This window comes from Centroberyx gerrardi, chromosome 12 (genome assembly GCF_048128805.1).
Source record: "Centroberyx gerrardi isolate f3 chromosome 12, fCenGer3.hap1.cur.20231027, whole genome shotgun sequence".
In the NCBI taxonomy this organism is placed as follows: Eukaryota; Metazoa; Chordata; class Actinopteri; order Beryciformes; family Berycidae; genus Centroberyx; species Centroberyx gerrardi.
Genome location: NC_136008.1, coordinates 27828759 through 27850726, shown reverse-complemented (window position 1 = coordinate 27850726; position 21968 = coordinate 27828759). Strand labels below are relative to the sequence as shown.

Sequence of the window (21968 nt, the reverse complement as noted above, 5' to 3'; positions counted from 1 at the left end):
CAAAGTATCTTGATACAATTACATCTTTTTTTTTTTTAACTTCAGCCTAATGCAAATGACAAACTACGCAAAAGTACTACGTATTACACATACACTGATATCTAGTAGCCTAGACTCAAAAAACTCACACGTTCGTTCGAGTTTTATTTTGAAAAAATTGACCGGAAATCGTATATTTTATTCTGGCTGGCTTGGCAGTTGTCTCTCCTCTCCTTTCAGTCAGTGTAGCGAAGGCAGTGAGAGGAACCGTGTGTGTCGGAATTTACCTTTCAAGATACAGGATAACGTTACCCGCTAAACGTTGTGGATTAATACTAGTTTCGAATATCAGGCTGCAACAGAAATTCGCCATGGTCTCAGTTGTCGAGCCATGGACAGGAACGGAGCGGCGTGGAGGAGAGAGGGGGATTTAAATTTCTCTTTCGTCCGAAAAACGGCTTCTTTTGATTTGAAGTGAACGGTGGACTAGAGTAGTAGAGCCGCGCTGTGTTGTTTTTTTTTTACCCTTTTGACTGAGTCAAAAGTTGCATATCGGTTTGAGAAGAGCTAAAATTATCACACACGACCTCGTATTTTTTTGTTGTTCATCCAGATATTTTTGGTTTTCCTGGAGAGCGGAGCTGGCGAGCTGAAAGCGGCAGACTGTGTCGGGACTGACCGTTGGAGTTGGTCCTGAAAATGGAGGCTGTTATCGAGAAGGAATGCGGTGCGCTCGGAGGACTCTTCCAAACTGTTATCGGAGACATGAAAGTAAGCCAAATAAACTTAATAAAGTTGTGTTATCCAAGAACCATTAAACAACTTCCAGAAAGCTAAACCAGCTGGCTAGCTTCCCAACTCAAGTAATTCATAGTAGTTGACTTGGGTACACATAAACAAGAGGTAGAAGAAAGCAAGAAAGTTAGGTTAAGTTTAGCTGGCACCGTACTTCTGAACTCACCCAAGTGTGTAAAGTCTCACTTCTGTGACTACTTAGGTACTTAGAACTAGAGATATAGAATTGAACTGACTGAACTGAACTCTTGTTTCCTATCGATCTGTCTGATAATCCTGGTTGCACAGTGTTTCTATTTTTTCCAGGGTTCCCACGGGCATTGAAAATCCTTGAAAGTTTGTGGATTTGACAAAAATGAAATATGGCCTTGAAAGTTTTTGAAAATGAATAGATGGCCTTGAAAGTTCTTGATTTTCTTTTCTTTTTTATTAAATGATAGCACCCAAGTTCATCATTATGCCGCAGCTCTCTCCGTCCGAGGATGAGCACTTCTCATTCTGCTGATCTACTACCTGACTTTGATGTCTCATGTCTTAGCCCAAAACACGACAATTTTGAATCATGGAACATAACTCAACAAATGAGAATGTCATAAAAAAAGTCCTTGGATTTGATGTTCAAGTTAGTAGGGGAACCCTGTTTTCTCTTCATTTCTATTATATTTTACTTTATTTTATAGTATTTCATTCCATTATATTCGCTTCGGTTCTATCGCATCTATTGGCGTTCTATTCTATTCTATTCTATTCTAATGGGAAAGATCAATCCAAATTAATGTTATTTTATTCCAGTTTGGCCTGGATGCAGCCAGCCCAAAAGAGGTAAAGGCTAAATAGGCCAATGAGTCACAAAAGTAGGACATGTCATTTTGACGTTATTTTTGACAGAGCTTGGCTGATGAGACAATTAGCAGATCTCACAGCTGTCGTACTGTCTGAAGGAATGCTGGGAATGTAGCTAGCAGGGTAGAAAATGACCTGCAGGATCTGAAGGCTTTGACATGTCCGGGTCAAATGGCCAGCCATCAGGTCTACCAATGTCACAAAGTTTGTTGTGAATGCTCCTCAGAGATTCAGCACTTCCCAGCGTCCTGCTTCTCACTTGACTAGGTATTTTTAAGGTCCCCCCTGTCTATTGACTAACTAACTGAGCAGTCAGACTACCAGAATGAAAATGTGCAAATGCTCTGTATATTTGTCTTTTCTTTATGCATTCAAATGAGCTCCAGTGCTGCCCTTTTCTCACATAGGGCCTCTGACTGGGCTCCTACAGTCTTATGCTTGCTCTTAAAAGTTGTTGTCAGCCTCCCTGTCACTTGACAAAACCAAATGCACTTGTTACCACAAATGCCTCTTTAAAATCCAAGGATAACACTGTTTTCAAACTCAGGGCCTTTTTTTGTGGGTTAGTACATCATTCTTTTGACATCTAAATTGGGCTTCTGTATGAATGCTCACCTTGGATTATGGCACATACATTTGCAACATCAAATCCTGTGTGTTGGTAAAGCACTTTCTGAGATCACAGGCAGTAACAGTCTACCAAGACATTTTGACAACTCACTTTGAACTGCGGCGTGTGTCACTTCGGTGGTAACCTGTATTTGAGCCTAATAAGTGAACAGCAACAGCAAATGAGAGGTAGAATGCAGAGCCGTCTTATATGGCACAGCGCTGCGGTGTTTGATATCTGTGTTAGTCGTGCTGAAGCTAGGGCAGAGCAGATGGTGGCCTCTTCAGAGAGCGTGGGGTGAGGGAGCAAAGAGAGGGATGCAAGAGAAAGATATAGAGGCTGAGGGAGAGAGGAGACCGAGATTGAGAGAGAGAGAGAGACAGAGATTGTAAGGTGAAATGGAGAGATTGAGCGACAAAGAGAGTGGAAGAGAGGCTTAGAGAGATAGGTACAGAGTTGAGCTTGCTGTTGGGTGTTATGTTCCACAGCATGAGATGACATTCCTTAGGCCACTGACACTAGTAGCACATCAGCGACAAACATTCCCACGTAGTAGATTCATCCCTCAGTTTGCGGGTCCTCCTAGTGCCATTGTTCATCCTCATAGTTTCCAAGGCCCTTCTTGTTACATTAGGCCACTTGTTCTCTCTGATCGCTTTAGATAAAAGGCTCTTCAACTATTTTCAGCCCAGGACCCAAATTAAGTGAATTTAGTGTCCCCTCGGGACCCAGGCTCATTATAACATATTAGTACTCTTGTTGTGTGGGGATCCTTCTGAAAGAGGCCTGTGACCCATTTTGTGGCCCAACACATGCAGGGCGCTACAATGACATCTTTTCTCCCATGAACATGAGATACTAAATGGAAAAATATGGAGCACAGGAAAAAAAAATGTAGGAGCATGGCATATGAAAATGATTGGAAGTTAGTTGATAGTAGATAGTTGAAAGTTGTTAGTTTGTCTCACTACTTACTCATCTCATCATGTACTCATCTCAGACCTCTTAACCCAGCGTAACTATTTTTCCAAATTTTTCAACAAGTTTAAATTCAGACTCCATTAGGTCTGTTGTCAACAAGATGGGAAAAACATTTTTTTGAGGTGACAGTAAGTGACATAGAGAAGCTTCAGCCTTGGCTAGTCCTGTTTAGGCCCGCAGTGGAAACCAGGTTACTGGAGGTGAGGTGTCAATATGTCCTCACTTTGGTAGTTCTGCTGAACTGTTACGTAACTCTGGGGATAGTGACATTTTATTCTGATGACGAGGGTGTGTCAACCATGCTTCTGTCTATGTGTTCCCACAGAGCAGCTACCCTATTTGGGAGGACTTTATCACCAAGGCCGGCAAGCTGCAGTCACAGCTCAGGTGAGTGTGTGTGTCTGTGTCTGTGTGTGCATGTGTGTCTATATGTTACGGCTTTATTTCTGTGTGTCCTATTTCTGATAGAACTGAAAATGAAAATAGCTTACTGTACATTGACAAAGGTGAAATCAAAATTCAACGTCAACATCAAGTCCCATGATTTCATTCATGAGTTGATTTAAGCTGATTCAGATACAGATACACATACTGTTTCTATTGTACAAAGCATCATAGATTGTATAGTACAAACTACAAGTGCCCACATGATTGTTGTATAACATCATTGACATCCCATATTGCGCCCCAGTATACTCAGAATTCTCACTGGGTCTACCGTCCTTGTGCTCTTGCTGGGCTTGTACAATGGATGTCAGTGTCAATTCCCTTTCCAAGCAGTTTTAAGTGGACACGTGTCCATAGACAAACCAGCAGTGACAGTTTACATAAAAGCCTAATGTCTTAACAATACTGTCCAGAGGTCATTCTGTGTCCTTTTCCCCCATTTAGTCTTCATTAAGGCGGATTTAATTTCCCCCATTATGAAGGGGTTTGTCTGTCCAATGCTGTAAATTTGCACACCTCCTGCCAAAATTATTCCAAGTCTTCTGCGAACAATGGATGTCAATCCCAGCCACCTTTCCTAGTTGGTTTTAAGTGGCCACGTGTCTGTAGACAAACTACCTCTGACAGCCCACATAAAAGCTCATTGTCCCGCAGGTACTGTAAATATGCATGCCCTATAGTCTAAATTATTGTTTGGTTAACAATGCACGGCAGTTTTCTAGTTGTTTTTAAGTGTCCACGTGTCCACAGACAGACAAATACTGACAGTCGTATAAAGGCCCAGGGTCTTAACAATACTTTCCAGAGGCCACTCGGTGTCCCAGTCTTCCATTTTCTCAGTATTAAGGCTGATTAATAGTGATATGTTATTCAAGTGTCTCCATCATTCAGGGGTTAAATATGTGACCCGGCAGTGCTATTACTCAGAGGGGTATTTGTACCCTTGTTGCTAATGACTGGCTGTTTGGCAGTAGGGTGTCTGTGTGTCTGGACAACCTGTGCACTGGTAAGGTTACCGTACAGTATGTCAGTCTGTCAGAAAAAAGTAATTGATCAGACTAAAAGAACAAACCCATTAGTGATGCCTTTTGCAGGTGAAAAGGTGAGTTGGCAAGCGAACACCCGTCAGTGAGTGATGTTATTATGCAGGTTTCTATATTTGTGCCAGAGCTAATGACACAATGTCTGTTAGTAGAGTGTCTGTCTGGCCGTTGAGTCGAGTACACATCGAAGAAACCAAGTCTGCCTTGTGAGTAGTCAATGTGAGCAGGGCAGTGAATTCACCAGATATCAGAGTCAAAAATATAATAGCACAGTATAGGGAATGTGTAGTGTGTGCTTGATGACTGTGGTGCTAACTTACCTGTTCCCACTGGTAGCACATGAAAAGATTTCATTGCGGCAGCATAGGCTCTGCCTTCTGTCCAACATATTAAACTGTTCTAATCTATGATCATAGGCTGCGAAATTCAAAACACAACTGAACTGCCAGTGGCAGATGGACGACATGTCTACACTACGTTCTGCTGACTGCCGCAAATTGGCTCAGACTTTTTAGAACATACTGTACGTTTGACCACTTTCCTGATCCGGCAGTTGGATCTTTTTTTTTTTTTTAATCTGGCAGTTGAAACGGTGATCGATGCGCCCCAAGAAAAGATCAATTCCATCTTTGTGGGATCAATTGGGTATCATTCATAGATAGATGACTATATTTTGGTATTTCAAACCAGCTGTAGCCTCTGTAAACTCCAGGCAGCAGGAGTTGCAGCATATGGCTGGCTGTAACGATGGCCTTTCTGCTGAAGCACTAATAAGAGTGTCTTATCTGGGCCTAACCATGGTGACCTACAAATAAGGCTTTTTGTGTCTACTTGAAGACCAATCTCCAGCCACTTCAAATTTGGCCAAACTAGCCCTTTCAACTACAGAATAACCCCCCCGCCCAGGACTTCTGTAATCTGTTTTGGGACTGGGGTAGATAGAAGGGCACAAATGCACACACACAAAACAAAATACAAACACACCCACCTTTCTTCCTTGGTCTAGCCAGCAGCGTAGCAGCATATGTCTGTCTGTGTATGTGTGTGTGTAATGACGTCCTAAGGCAGACTACTCTGTAATTTAGCCCCTCTGCTCCCCTCTCTCAAAGCAACTAGGAAATAAACCAATTACAGTCTTGGGGCTGTTCTGTCATTTTTGGGTCCAAATATGGTCTTTTTCTGCTGCCCATACTGGCTTTTAGCAACCAACACACACACACACACACACACACACAGAGCTTTGAGGAAAGAGGGCAGGGTGGAATATAGGCTAGCTGATTTCTAATCACAATCTCCTTTTAACTTGTCAGTGTTTGGTGTGTTTGGTGGCTCATGGTTGATGCAGCTGTGTCAGGGCTAGGCTTACAAATAGGCCTCCCTCCTTCCCTCCTTCTGGTTTGAAGTTCATTTTCAGAAGAAACAGGCCACTTCAAAACTGATCAAATCCAGCCTATGAATCTTAGATAGATACATAGATAGATACATAGATAGAAAGAAAGAAATTTGCTTTAACCTTACTTCTGCCGTGAATTTTGATATCTTGCCTCTGAAAGAAGCGGCATCGAACCCAAACACAGAACCTCCCTCTGCCAGGCCGCTTTACTACAGCAACATTCCAGTTGCTGTTGAACTAAGAATAGATGGGGATAGTGGGGCTGAATGTATCATTGTCAGATGGAGCACTGAGCTGTACCGTGCCTGTGCCGATGGGGAGTCTAGATTGGCTTGGCCGAGGCCTTGTGGAATAGATTTGTTGAAGTCATTTGTCTTGACTCCATGACGGGGGCATTTGCAGATGTTAAAGCCAATGGCAGCAGTCATGTTATGGTTACAATGCTGCGCAGAGCTAAGGGCTTGCAGCAGCAATCTCATTGAAATTCTGATGGAAAGGATTGAGGCTTGAAGGTGGGAGCCATGCAGGATAGCTTGAAACTGGGTAAAATGGCTTGTCCATAGAGTTGTTGTTTTAAGTAATAGGCCTACATAAAATTGATTAATTAACTTTTCTGATTACAATAGATTACCACGGCTTGGATTACTTCTGCAATGTGTTTCAGTACACTTGTGCCTATATTGCTTGTGGAAGCCAATGTTGCTTCATGCTTGTTCCTTAGTGCAAGTTTCTGTGAAACCACTTACCACGCAAACCTGTTTTTGGTGAACTAGACTTTTGTTGCAGGTGTTTGTAAAATGTAATCCACAGACCAATGAACAATCGTGTACATGGTATAAATTAGTGGAGGCAGATATCAGTCGAGGTTGCCCTGGTGCTTACTGGGCTTTAAATAGAAAGGAATGTGTGTGCGCGTGCGTGTGTGAATGTTTCTTTTTCCGTTCGCAGGACACACCCATGTGTCTTCTGGTCAGCCCCGAAACAACACAATACGTATTAGCCCTTAGTGCATTACGGGAGTGATGAAGGAACCGATTGTGCTCTCATTTTCTGACTGCTGTGGATCAGCAGTCAGAAACTGTCTGTAAACAGGCTGGCTGTAAGCAGGCTGTAACAACAGTATATTTAGGCCTGTAACTTAGTCAGTTCATTAAATGACGTATCTTAGATCACGGTTATGCTATTTCTCGGCTGACCAGTTGAGTGCTGCGTTTTCGCAGTCTATCAAGTTCGTAGGAGGCCCATCTGAAATGTTAATTTTGAACACCCTAATGAATTAAAAATTTGGATTTTATAGCGTTCAGGCAATTGAGATAAGGTGTTTTTTTTTTGTTTTTTTTTTATCTCACATTGGTTATTAAGAGTGCCATTAATGGGTCCTCTGATTGGGTTCCAATAACTTTTTATGGTTGTTCCTGAAGGTTGTGCTCTTGAAAAGCTGTCACCCCCTTATTCCTGTGCAAAACTGACAATATTGACAAAATTACCAAAGTATCTTTAAAAGTCTGTCAGATCACTGTAGCTGCTGTGAAAACATCACATGTTAGAATCTGGTAAAGCATTTAGTTTATTATGGAAATCTAACTTAATAAAGCATTCAGGCAAGTGGTTAGGTAACACTTAACTACATCGCCTAACTTAATTAAGTAGGAGTTAAGTTAGACTAGGGTTGTTTGTTCGTATCCAGATTGTGTCCAGACATTGGGAAATTTAGGAATTGGGAAATTTAGGAATTAGGAAATGCTTGTAAATATTGAGTCAGTATTGCCCTTTGCATTTGTGTGTGAGAGAGAAAGAGAGAGAGAAATTGCCTCCTTACAGCTGCCACAAGTGGTTGCTTTTCTTTGGCCAGGTACAAGTCACAGCACTGTATGTGCCTTCAAATGGGGGTTCTTACGCTGGCTGACGGGTGCAAACACACTACAAGGGCCCAAAGCAATTGCATTAACTTCAGAAACGATGCAAATTCAAAAACACGTAAAAAAAATCCAAATACAAAGCAAATGCAACAACAGAAACGTGCTGCAGAATGCCAAAGCAAATACATTAACGGGAAATGCGCTGCAAATTCCAAAACGCAGGTATTTCTGCCAAGAGTCACTTCTAAACTCTGCACTGTGTCTCCATTGAGTCCCATAATATTTACAGTCGCCTATATCAGTGTGGATGGCAGTTATGTGACCTCTCCTCCTCTACTGTTTAGTCAAAATATGTATGTGAAGTTTATTCCTGTGATGATATACCAAACAGAGGTCTAGAATTACAGCTCTGTTCCAGGCTATGAAGAAAATGTTGTCAGTACTTTGACTTCCAGTGAGAGCCAAACATCAATTCATACATTACTGAAGTACAGGATTAGTGTTTTATACCAAGGCCTAAAAAAATGCTTGATTCCTTTAAGCCGGAGGGTGTCTATTAAATTAATTTAACAAATATTATAACCGGATAGTTTGATTACTGTTCTAAATTCCTATACTAGCAAGATCTGAGCATTGCATTTGACCCCTAAACTGGCATATAATCAATCGCTTGAATAAATGGATTTTCAGGTTGTTGACAGAATGACAAAATGATTTAAGTCGGCAATCAATGCTCATGGAAACGCACAAGAAAAGTGTTAGTCTTGAGATCACAGTGTAACCAGGACGCCATAATCTTCCCACCCTGGCATCAAGACGCTCAAATCTGCTGACCTGCCGGACACTGTGCCACAGTCATATGAAACCATGACTGCAGTAGCTAAATATATGTGTGGAAATTTTTTTTTTTTTTTTCAAGCAATTATCTTAGTTACAACAACAGAGAGAAGTTTTGTAATGTGTGTGATATTTAATCTGTTTCTGAGGTGCCCACCAAGCATTTGGGCTGGAAAGCATCATTGGTTGGAAGGCTTAAAGAAGCAGCAGTTGTGTGCGCATTGCTAAGCAGTAACAGAAAGTTGCAAAAGATAAAGCAGAGTATTATCTTACCCAGTATTCAGTGTTCTCTGTCAGTGTGAAAGGCCCACCTGGAGGAACAGCTGTGGGTCAGTCCATGGACAAACACACACTTTTCTCAGAATGCACTACTGCACTACATAAAACAACAGTGGGTAAGTTAGAAAAGTCTTGGAAAACGGCACAATGTAAAAGAAAAGCAATAACTTAAAATACAACAGCATTAAAGGACAAAAATGAAATAGGCTTGGGTCTCACAGATGAGGCGTAAAATAGTTTTTACATATTGGAAAGACTTGAGGTGCTTTTTATTTTTTTTAACTGGTCAGATATAACAACCTTACTAGTCGGAAAAGTCACTTGGAAGATCAAATAAATCAAACACTGTGTTCTTTTAGATACCTGAAACATATTGTAAAACTTTTTTAAGTCATTATTTTTAAGTAATTTCTGACATTAGTCATAGTTTACAGAGTAGAGTGACAGGAGAGACAGAGGATGATGACAGATTATGTTACGAGTCAGACCTGAACCCTCAACATCTTGAGTGCATGGTATGTGCCTGAGCCTGCTGAGTCACCAGGCATCCCATACCGAACTATTGTTTTGCCCGGTTGTGAAAGCTATACCTATCTGAAGTGCTTATGGAAATTCACAGGTTGCGTTTAGGAGGTTTTCTGTTGGCCTGTGGAAGGTAACAAGTGCTTCTGACTCAAGGTACTCAAGGTTAGGACAAACAAGCTTTTGTGGCTTTGTTTGCCCTGGAAAATTTCTGGACATTGTGCTTAGATGAATGCCCCCCATGGTTTCTTTTTGCAGCATGCATAGCTGATGCTGTTGACTAGATCAGATATCACACACACACAGTCTTTCATCTCCATACCTGTGATCTTAATTACAAGTGGTCTGTTGATTCTTAAATAGGCCAGTCAGTAAGTTGCCAGTTAACAAGCCAGCCAGACAGACAGGCAATCAGTTGGTAAGCCAGCCAGTTGGTGTCCACAGATCCCATAATGCAATCTTCCACCAAGAGGGTATGAGATGCGACAGCAGGCTAAGAGCTGGACTCAAACTCGTGATGTTGCGAGCGCATGGTATTCGCCCCAGCTCTCTGAGCCACAGCACCCCCCTCTACTTAAAGACTGGAGAGGGTAGATCCCACAGTCCTCATTTCATTGACCTGTAAGTGTGCCAGACTCAGCCAAAGAGCTGCTCTGTCTGATGAGCTGGACAGATTCCAGCGGTCTCTAAGCAGTCACATAGACATTCCTCGCACAGCAGGACGGGAACACATTTAGACTACACACACACACACACATATATATATATGTATATATTTACACACATACTATTCCTTTTTTCCTCTCATTTTCAAATGCACAGGGTTGACAAATCAGAATTGTAATCTTAAAAAAGTATGGTCTCATATTTCAGTAGGACACATAAACACACAGGGATGCACGTAGATGTGCAAAGGCAGAATTTGTTCCACTCTCGCTCGCTCTCTCACACACAAACACAAACACAAACACACACACACACACACACACACACTGGCCTATGCCCTTGCAGAACAAAAGAAGATCAGATAAGTTGTTCTTTCTTAGTCTGACCAGTCTATGCCTTTGGCCGACAGCACCTGTATGTTATTACTGCAGTTAACCAGCCATGAAAGCCGTGCTGTGACCTTTTGTGTGTATGTGCGTGTGTGTGTGTGCGTGTGGGCAACTGTGTTTGTATAACTGTCTTTGATCGATTTGAACTACTGTTTGTGCCATCTTTTTCTCTGGGATTTTTACTTTTTTTTGCATCATTTGTTTCATGCTGATAAAGTTTCATTATTTTTTAAAACTTTTGTTCTTTCTTTCTTTTTTTGTGGCAGGGCGACGGTGGTTGCTGTGGCTGCCTTCCTGGATGCCTTTCAGAAAGTGGCCGACCTGGCTACCAACTCACGAGGTAGGAATACGGACACAAGTATAAGGCTGTGTGTGTTTGTGTGTGCGTGAGCAATGATAGCCACTGGCAAACCCATTCCTCATCAGTCGTCACTTGCAGGAAGCAATGTCATCTTCAATCTTGATGGATTTCAGCCACTGTAGACCTGTGTGTCAGCACATGTGCGTGTGTTTGTCTGTCTCTACTGTTCAGTCTTTCCCCCTGCTGTGCTGAGAAGCTCTGTTGGTTTTTTGCTTTTTTGTCTGGTTAGTAAATCTATCAAGGTGCTGTTTGAAGCTCTGCCACTGGCTTTGTCTTCACCCACCACCCCCTTTCCCCCTGCTCTCTGCTATCTTTCTGTTTTTCGGCGTTTCTGTGTGCGTGTGCGTGTGCGTGTGTGTGTGAGAGAGAGAGAGAGATCTCATCCCTCCCTAGCTTTGACACCTCCAGCCCTGCTCTGTTCTATTAATAGGAGCTGAGACAGACACACACATTCATCACCACACACACTGCAGAGAGGGATGGAGGGGGGTGGTCATCGTTTCAGTTCTCTCTCTCTCCCTCTCTCTCTCTCTCTCTCTCTCTCTCCCTGTCACACATACAGTGTAAATGTTTGCCATGGTTGAGTCAGATTCAGTCAGCTGTACAACGTTGCGTCATCTTTCAACTCCTCTTCCATCACTTCTCTCTCTCTCTCTCTCTCTCTCTCTCTCTCTCTCTCTCTCTCTCTCTCTCTCTCTCATATCTCATATCACATAACACTCTTTTTCATAACTCATTCATTTCTTTGTGCTGCTGCTCAGGTTCCACTGTATGCCTGAGCTCTCCAGAATAGAGACGAGCATGAATTATAATGCATTGTTGCCTGACATGCTGTTATCTGTATCAGAGGCAGATAACTTGTCCACACGACAGCAGTAGCAAGATGTTATAATGAGCCTAGTTTCCAGGACAGCAGACCAGATTTCCTATTTGGGTCCCAGGTTTATAGGTTTATATACTCCTAAATGGTTTATGAGAACCGCTATGCTCTAGTTTGGTGGGACTGACTCTGAGGCACCATGTTTTCACACTACCATAACATAAGTCTTCAGGATATTGACATTGTCTTCTTCTTTATTTCTATTAACTTTTAAATATTGGATGTAAAAACTAATCTCCAGGCTAGTTCGGGTTTATAAACTCCCTACAGTCCACTTTTTTCTTTGTAGTAGCCAGAAGTATTGGAAAAACACTGACTTGGGCTACTGTTTTGATAGAAACAGTAACCTAACTGCAGTTCCATGACACACACACATACACACACACGCACACACACACACACACACACACACACACACACACCCTTTATCTAAGTAATGGTTGTCTTCCTGCAGATAGGGGTGTTTGATTTTCCATAGCGATTAAAGACTTTTTGAATCAGGCACGCTTCAGAGAGCTCTGATGCTCTGTGTCTTAATGGCCACCATGTGTTGGAGAGAGAGAGACTAGCATCAGTGCTGTTAAATAAAAATGTTTTTTATGTTTTTATTTATTTATTTGTTTGTTTACTTGCTGTTTTTACTTGAATTGAAAGTTTACAAGGTCCTGGACATGCTGAGCTGAACCACAAAGCCCTGAACTATTTGCAAGACACATTGTACAATTGCTAGAAGGCATAAGCGTCAATCTCAAAAGTTAAATTATTTCATTGAAACCAGCAGCGGTGTGTTTGCTGAGTGGGGGCCACAGGTGTTTAGTAGCTCAGAGGCCTGAAGTACTGGGCACATTTTGTTAGGTCAGCCCCCACAACATTAGTTTGGGTCCCAAGAAGAAAAACTTAGTCCCGGGAGTAGATGTTTGGAAGCCGCTGACCGAGGACTCATTTATCACCAAACCAATGTGCAGTGTAGGAATCTATCTACAAAGCAGGCCGCGTAGCTGTTATACATATAATGGACTTCTAGGAGTGCCTAGGGTAACTTTCTACCTTATGAAGATATCATCTTACTGTATTGTTCTCCTACAAAGTACAAGAGCAAAGTATATCTTCTAAAAGACATGACGCTGTGTGTGCGTGTGTGTGTGTGTGTGTTTGTGTGTGTGCGCGTATACAGTAGCTTTGATATTGAAGAGCACCTGCATGGCTTGTATAGATATCAGATACAGTACAGTACAGATACACACATACACACACACACACATTCACACACACACTGTTCTGTGTGTTTGCTCGTCATATTTAGCCAGAGGCTGCCTAGGCCGTGTTATCCATTAACTAGGTGCTGACTTTCCCCTCTTTTCTCCTGTCCTTGTCTATGTCTCTTTCTTTCTCTCTCTTTCCATCTCTCTCTCTCTCTCTCTGTCTCTCTCTCGCTTGCTCGCTCGCTCTCGCTCTCTATCCACCCCCCCTCCTTCTCCTTCTCTCTTTCCTGTGTGTCTCCAAGCCCTAACCTGCTTGCTAGAGCCATCACCATGGTAACGGCATGGAAATCAAGTGTTCTGGGATGAAGGAGGTGTGTGTGTGTGTATGTTGGGGTTGGGGGTGGGGGTGGGGGTGGAGATGGTAAAAAAGAAGAGGCAAGAGGTGAAAGAAGGAGAAGGATCTGAGGGATGGGGAGGATGGGCGGAGGGTGTTAACCCTTCTTCTGCCAGCACCACACCATATCAGACAAATAACAGTATGCTGTTGTTAGCATAATAATGATGATTATATGACAACAGTGATAATGCACAAGTAAACAGTAGACAAGTATAAAAGTAACCAGAGGGCATTATGCCAGTGCATATATTAAAGTTCAGTTCACCCTGCCCTTGTTGTTCATGCAAACAAAAGCTTCAACCCCCTTTGTAGATTGTTGTTGTATATTGTAGATTGACTGTTGTATAGCCTTTCAGATACTGGCACTGATTAAGGCAGCCCATAAAGATTTATTGGTTGGTCTATAGTCCCGGCAGGTCTATAGTCCTGGATATCTGGCAGCAGTAGTTAGGCTATAGCTGTTTATATGAAAGTTACACAGAGACTCATTTATCAGTGCTTTTGATAGCGGCACGATCACACTGAAAAGAGACCAGACCACTAATCAAAAACTTGGAACATGCAAGCCAAAGTTTTGCAAAGGTTGTTTTATTTACAGCTACATCTTTGTGTTTGTGTATGTGTGTGGGTGTGTTTGTAAAAATGTGTGAAATACACATGCTGAATGTCCTCATCTGCTGCTAAGGGTTTTTAAATCTTTTTTCATATTGCAGTCACGTTTGTGGTCAGTCCACTTAGTTCATTCAATTCCAAATTTAAATCAAACCTGCAGATCATTAACAACTGACAAAACATTTGTTTGCAGTTATAAAATAGGTAACTCCAAGCCGTCTTTCTGATTGGCCAAGAGGAGGCTCCACATTGATGTTCTTGTATGACAACACACAGATTTGTCACACCTGTCTTGATACCAACAAGACTCTAAACTTTTCCACTGCAGTCCTAGAAAATGTTTCCAGTCATCCTGAATACAATCAATCAATTCTCTGTTTATTCCACGCTATAAAAGTGTCAATCAGGCATATCAAAGAGTCCTGTCACAGTATCAGAATGTTTATGTTTTGGCTCAAGAACAAAGTCTAACAAAAAAGGTAATTTCCCTGACTGGCCCAAAAATTCCCCAAAGAATAATTCTGAATGCATTTGTTCTCCCCAGGATGTCAAGACAGTAACCCACTGCCTCTCCAATGTAATTCTTTAATTGTTTCATCGTAGGTTGGAAAGGATGAATTGATTTCAGTATGTTCAGGACATTAAAACACCTTAAGCATGGATGCTGATCCTTTGCAAAGAAAGTCTTTTTTTGAAGCTAAATTATCTTTGATTGCATAGCCTGTGGCCTATTCACAGCTCTTTCCATTCCAACATGTTCCTTGCAAGATCAATTATTCCCAGTGTATTCAAATGAGATTATAAGTCACACAATATCATTACTAATGTTGACAGGCTGTTACATTACATCATGATATCATTGAGATATGAACCGCGTCATCTGTTGATTCAGATGTAGCTAATTGAGAATGTCTTTTGAATTTGACCTAGGTTTAAAACATTACGCAAAATGAGTTGCAGAATTTTTATTTGGAATTCACAGCTGTAGGGATCATTTCAGGACAGAAGTGAACCCAGATACATTTTATCCAGATGAGATATTGGCCTACTGGGCTGTCCTGGTAGCTTAGCAGACTGAAGTATGTACCACACACTTGTCATCATGTCTATACAATCTCTCCTTTAACTCTCCACTGTGTACTAACTAATGAAGTAGAAATGCCATAAACTAATCATCATTATAATCTTATTACCAATACCACAAATGTCTTTTTAAATAAATATGTTGCTCGTTTGTAGTTGGAAAACCCTGTTAGTAGCAGTATAGCCACAATCTCTGTGCCCATAATGAGCAATTGTTGTAAAATATGTTAGACCATTAAAAGCAAACAGTCACTGTAATGCAAACAGACTATAGCTGTAAACATCAATAAAAGCTAATAGCAGTTTTGCTCTAATCAAGGTGGTGCAATAAAAATTTACAATTTAATGAAAAAATACTGTAAATGGTCTAATAAAAGAATGTAGACTTTATCAGCTCTTTCTTGTTGTTTATGCGTTTCTGCGTTTGTGTGTGCATGTTCTTGGGTTTATAGATATATGTGAACCAGATGTTTTCACAAGGATGAAAAGAAGTGGAAAATCGTACAAACTTAAGGATATTTGGCCAGTTTTCACATGTTATGGGTCAGGTTTAAAGGGCAGAATTAGGATTTGGTTAGATTTAGGCATTTAATGAGGGTTAAGGTTAAGGAATGAATGCATATCACCAGAATGTACTCCCGAGGGTAGATGTGTGTGTGTGTGTGTGTTCCTTTTTATTGTCGCAAAGAATAATAAAAGTTAGTTCCCGCATGCTACTTTACAGTTCGGTGAAATTAAATGGTTGGAATGCCAAGTGGAGAAAGTTTGAATAAAAGAGAGAAAGAAAGACTTAAGTTTCCAGACAAAGCCTTTCTATCCCTCTATTGTGCTCCATTATCCAGAGTCTATTGGAGTTGACTGTGGACACGTACTCAGCAAAGACTGGATCTGCTTTGGTAGAATGCACACACACACACACTGCACTTGCACAGCCAGACAGATGCATACACACCTGCACACATACAAATGTGCGCGTTTACAAGCATATATACACACACACAGACACACACAAACACACACACACACACACACGCAGAGGATTAGCAGAAACCACCTGTTAAGTTGTGCTCTGTTTTGTTCTGTTCAGATTTGGACTTTCTCCAAGTACAGAGAGCTCTCTTTGCTTTGTTGTCTCAGTCTGATAAAGCACATTGAAGTGCGCTTTTGGTTTTGGCATCTCCACATAGCCTCTCGTCTCCACTCATTCTTCAACTACCTTCTGCACTTCTGCACACCGTCTCTGCATGGTTTTTATTCTTTCTATACGGTTCAGCGAAATGATTTTTCAGGCCTCTCATTGTTTCCTGCTTTTCTGACCACTTGTATCTTTGTGTAGTTTCTTTTTTTTTTTATCCAGTTGTTTTTCTATCCAGTTGTTTTTCTATCCAGTTGTTTTTCTGTCTGCTGCTTGTGTCTTTGCAGCTCTGTTTGTTTTAGCAGTAGGTGCAGAGTGTGGACAGCCTAGCTAAGGCCGTTCCATGTGTTTTCCAAATGGACCGGACTGTTTTCACAGCATGGTCTCAAACCCTGGCTGGCTGGCCCTAGCTGTCAACAGAGCGTTTGTCAAGTGACCTGACATCACTTCCATCTGCCTATTGACACTGTACAACAGGAATGGTAGATCATTTAACAACATTTTTGACAATATTTATCAGTTTCCAGTTTGTACTGTTAAGCTGAAAATACACAACACAAAATCACCTTAAATACTCTACTACTACTAAATACTTTTCTAATAAATAGAAAAGCTGATGTATTTTTTTGTACTTTTTATAGTTGAATGCCATGGGATGGGATAGACCTTGTCATGACTAGAGAGAGGGAACTTGTTTATGTTAGATATGTTGAGCGCTGTGTGTCATCACATCATGTCAGCAACAGATTTCACCAAAATGTTTAAACAACAACTCATGTTTTTTGCACTATGAGACCTGGCTGAATTTTCATACTAAATTACATGTTCAGAGTTGTTCCACCTGTGGCAATTCTGGTGACAGCAGATTAACCCAAATTCTTATGCATGTTCAAATTCTAGACTGTTTTGCTCTCTTCACACTAATCCACTCACTCGTCGACTGAGGATCTGAACACCAAAACATCACTTTCTTTGTCTGTCTTAGTTGCTTTTTCTCTCTTTCTCTTTTTTAGTCTCTATTGCACTTTCTATCCATCGTTTTCCCATGTTCATTTGCTCCCTCTCTTGCTTTTTTGCTCTTGTGTCTCTGCCTCTTGACCTTATTTGCTCTCTCTGTGCCTCTCTGTTTTTCTTACTTTTTTCCTGCCTCTCTTCAAAACACGCACCTTGAAGTTACCCACAGACAGGATCGCAAACATAGTTTACATGCACACATACGCTTGCACCCATGCACAGTTGACGCACACACACACACAAACACACACTGAGTCACTTTTACCTGGAAGCAGCGTGACAGCGTTTGTCTCTAATAAGTTCTATTTGATTTGAGCTCATGTGACATTAACAATTAAATGTGCTTGGGGTCTGAGTTGAGAGAGGCAGTCAGATGTTCGGCCTCATGCAACAGCGTCCGGTTAAGGCTGAAAAACATGCTGTTACCAAGCAGTGTCTGTGAATTAGTATCACAATAATACTGTATGAACAGAGGCAGAATGGAAAAACTGGGGGGGTCTGGCATCCCCATGCAACACAAAAGATGTAATGAAATGTCATGCATACACTGTGAACAGTATTCTGAGTGTAGAAAATATTAGGAACACTGTTTCTATGAAGAAAAAAAAACAGGTGAATCCAGGTGGAGGCTACAACCCCGTCTTGATTTCACCTATTAAATCCACTTCAGTCAGCAAGGTGACACATAAACCAGGTTAAAGAAGTATTTTTAAGCCTCAGGACAATTGAGGCGCTGATTGAGCCAAAGGGATTGCAACTCAATATTAGGAAGGTAATCCAAACATTTTGTACAATCATTGTATAAAGCCAGAGAAAGGGCCTTGGAACGTAGCCTGATTTGCTGTGATCTTCATTTAGGCCTAGTAGCAGATAATATAGGATGGCTTATTTCTCAGGGCTGTTGGCCCAGACCAAACCAGGCAATCTGAACCGCATTCCCTCCTTCTGAAAACTTGAAACAGCATCGGGCATCGGTAAAGAATGACACTAGACCCCATTGAACCCGTGGAGAGAGAGAGAAAAAGGAGAGATGAGGGGAGAGAGGAGAAGAAACAAGGAGAAGAACAGAGGCTTGTCTGGAAAATAATCTTTCTCTTGTTTCAGTTCATAAAGCGTTGGTTCATTTTTTCCATGTAGATACCTCTGTTTTGAATCAGATCATAGTTTCCTTCTCAATGTATAAAGGGCCTGTTTGTGCATGTGTGTGTGTGTATTATGACTGCGTTTGTGTGCATGCCTTTTATATTTATGTATGTCTGTGTGCCTTCCATTCATCGCATGTGTGTGTCTATGTTTGCGTGTGTGTTCATGTGTGCCTGTGCTACTTCATCATGGTATCCTATTCACCGAGTGACCGTGAGAGTGACAGAGTGTGTGTGTTAGTGAGGTTGAACCCAGTCGGCCACAGTGGCATATAGCTGGCAGCAGCCTGGCTGTACGGAGAGATGAGGTCACTTCACTAGTAAATTGAGCATACTGGACTAGGCAGGACACTGGGGTGGGGGGGTATGAGAAGAGGATTGGGGGAATTATGGGAAAATTCACAGCTAAGGAGCGAAGACTCATAATTTTAGTGAAATTGAGCAGCTTGAATTGAAGTGAATTTGGCTGTTGATGCTCACAGCGCTGTGGGGGAAAAGAGCGAGGGAAGCAGGGAGAGAGGGATAGATGGAGAGAGAGAAGGAGGGAAGAGGTATGGAAGAGAGGCAAGGGTGACAGAATAAATGACAGAGGGGGAAAGAAAGAGGTTTTCTTTTCTAACCCAGATCCTTCAGTCATACCAGCTCACCCAAATGTAAGAGTGAATATGATTCTGAATATGTTCTTAAAATTGATTCTAGTTCTTCAAGCCAGCCAAATCTGATGTGTGGAAGCCAATAAGACAAAAACAAAGTTACTAGTCTACAATATATTATTCACCCCCCTTGCTTTTCATGGACTTGGCATCATAGCAGAGCCAGTAGATTTATAGAAAGCAAGAACTGACATTCAGCTGTTTTACCGATTTCTGAGACATAATTAGAGGACTTGTTTAAATCTTCCCTTGACCCATCTCTGAGTCCCAGAGTCAGACTTCGAAAACCACTGCCCTTGGAAAAAAAAACAAGGAGTTGAGTTGTGTGTCACACAGAGCTGGTAGTCTGAGCACGGTCAATCTTCTGAATAACTATATAATATATAATGTATGGGAAACTATGAAGATTGGTAAATTGTTCTAGCGGTCGGCGGTTTCCAGATGGCTGCTCCGCAGCGGCTCAAACTTTCACCCTTCCTCCTAGGCCTTAGTATCCTGTTAGCGGTTCCATCAAAGTTCCAATAAAGTCAAAGTTTCGTTTTTCCAAAACACAGCATTCAGGAGCTCGGAGCTAAAGATAATACTAGCTCACTGATGATGTTGATTCCACACTCCCATGCTCACAGCACAGGCAGTCCTTCACAATAATAGTTCCTCTGCAATCTACGAAAATACGTGGGAGACAAGGGGTGCGCACGATACTTTGGGGGTTAAGAAGCAACGACACAAAAGTTTGTTTGTGTAAAACACTATTTTTAATCCGCAAAGTATCGTACGCACCCCTTCTCTCACATGTTTTCGTAGACTGCCAAGAGACTTCTACTGTGAATTTTTGATATGAAGTATCAAACTTTATGCAACTATGAGGACTTGAATAATTCAAGATGAAGATCATATAAAAAAGTTTTGTTTGCTTTCTGATGTTTAATGAGAATGACTGAAAATGACACGAGCGCAGAAAATCCTCTGTTTTTCTTCTTTAAAAAAGAAGAAATCCTACACAAAACGGGAAGGTTATCATGATATGAAAAAGTGATATTGTTGCACCCCTAGTGCGCACACACACACACAAATAGACACGCACACACAATTGCTCACACCACCCATAGCATAATAGTTTGTTCAGTTTTCAAAATAGCCAGGGCTATGTCGCATGTGTGTTGACAGCTGTCAAGACACTGTCTGTACATGTACAGTGTGTATGTATCTGCTTGTGTGTATGTGTGTGTGCATGTGTGTGTTAATCCCAGTGGACCTGTCGGCAGCTCCAGTGTTGGGTCTGTCTGGACACGTCTGACTCTGTAGAGACAAAATAGACACCCACCACAGAGCTAGCATGTGGAAGCTTGTTAGAATTATTTGGACCCAAGGAGATTATAGAGATGTGAGAACTGATAATTCTTTGCTTCCTCTAATCATATCCAATTATTGTGTTATGAGTGTATGAGTGTTTTGTACAAGTCAAATGAATCATTAATAATTGCTTACATTGCATCACATTCAGCGGCTTAAATTACCTAAAAATTGTATATGCTTTATTACAGATCATTTTAAAAATCATTTTTATTAAAAGGGATGCATTTTGTTCTCATTCTAGCTGCAATGAGCTGTTAAAAAGTGCATGAACATTAATTGGTAGTATTTGGTTTTGCTTTCTTGACAACAAAGAGCAAAAGTCAACTGCAAGACTCTTCAATGATTCTTTAAACAATTGGCTATTCTAGCACATCCCTAGAGATTAAAAGATACATTAGTAGAGTTTACCATGCTGTACCTGTACTTGGTACTATAGGTATGTTTTTTTTAAATGTTTCTGATTTGGATATCAGATTTAGAGAAATTTAAGATCCCTTTGCCTATAGAATAGCCCACTGTATAGTCAACAGGAATATTCCTTGACACGACAGCCCCTGTCTTTCTCCAACTTTCAAGTCAAGTATCTTATTGTCCTGATGCAATTGTCTATTGTAATATTGTTTCATCATTCTGAATAGGATAAACCGGTTCTTACACACATCCTGTCTGGAAGAACGCCAGCTATTGTTAGGGTCCTGTTGTCATTATTGTTGTGCTAATCCAAGCATAGGCCTACTTCAAAATATTGGGCTATGTTGTTCAGCCACCAAAACTAATAATGTAATGAGACATTTGCATAAGAAGAATAGAAAAACATGGACTCTTGAGTATTGTTTTCTCATGGTGTTGTTCAGTCCAGGTAGATGATAAGCCTGTTCGAACCAACAGAGCCACCTGTGTCAAATTTTGGTCCCACTGTGTAATTGCACTATAGTAATGGAAAATAGTCATGTGTTTGCGATGATTAGACAGATGGGAGATGATTAGACTGCCTTAAGAGGGCAGACTGAAGACGATCAGGGGCCCTAGTGAGGGTAGATACTACATTCACTGTACTCTCCTACTGTCTACACTAACATACTTATGGTAAACAAGCCGGGCCTATTTGACAACTCACAGTGCTACTTGGAGCCTCTGCTAATGGTAGGGGTTGAGCACCACAAATTTGTGAAGCTTTAGCCTTATTAAAGTCATCCCACACATATGTAGAAGATTAAGTTACATAATTCCACATCATACCTTTTCTCAGAGCATTTTCAATAAACCTAACATAAAATAGGGGAGAGAAAGCATGTACTTCAACATCAGATGTCTTTGGTTTTGCTAACACGCAAATAGGGCAAAAATAACAGTGTTCTTACATTGCATGTATAGTTAGGACACACACATTGAAGGAAATGCTTTTTGGTTAATCATGCCTTCATTAGAGCATTCCGCAAGAAATCTTCTAGTGTCTATCCCCCTTAGCTAGAGTCCTTCCAGCTAATTCA

At 41.3% G+C, this 21968-nt stretch overlaps 1 protein-coding gene across 4 annotated transcripts in view; it reads left to right on the top strand.

The window, feature by feature from the left end:
• The first annotated feature begins 239 nt into the window (after positions 1-239).
• Positions 240-21968, top strand: part of LOC139922559 (protein MTSS 1-like) — a 69151-nt gene continuing 47422 nt past the window's right edge. For all 4 annotated transcript variants that reach the window (XM_078287235.1, XM_078287234.1, XM_071913072.2 and 1 more), the window contains exons 1-3: positions 240-750; positions 3534-3595; positions 10910-10983. In XM_078287235.1, the coding sequence (XP_078143361.1) occupies positions 679-750; positions 3534-3595; positions 10910-10983 (208 nt within the window). In that variant the 5' untranslated portion in view covers positions 240-678. The remainder of the gene's footprint in view (positions 751-3533; positions 3596-10909; positions 10984-21968) is intronic.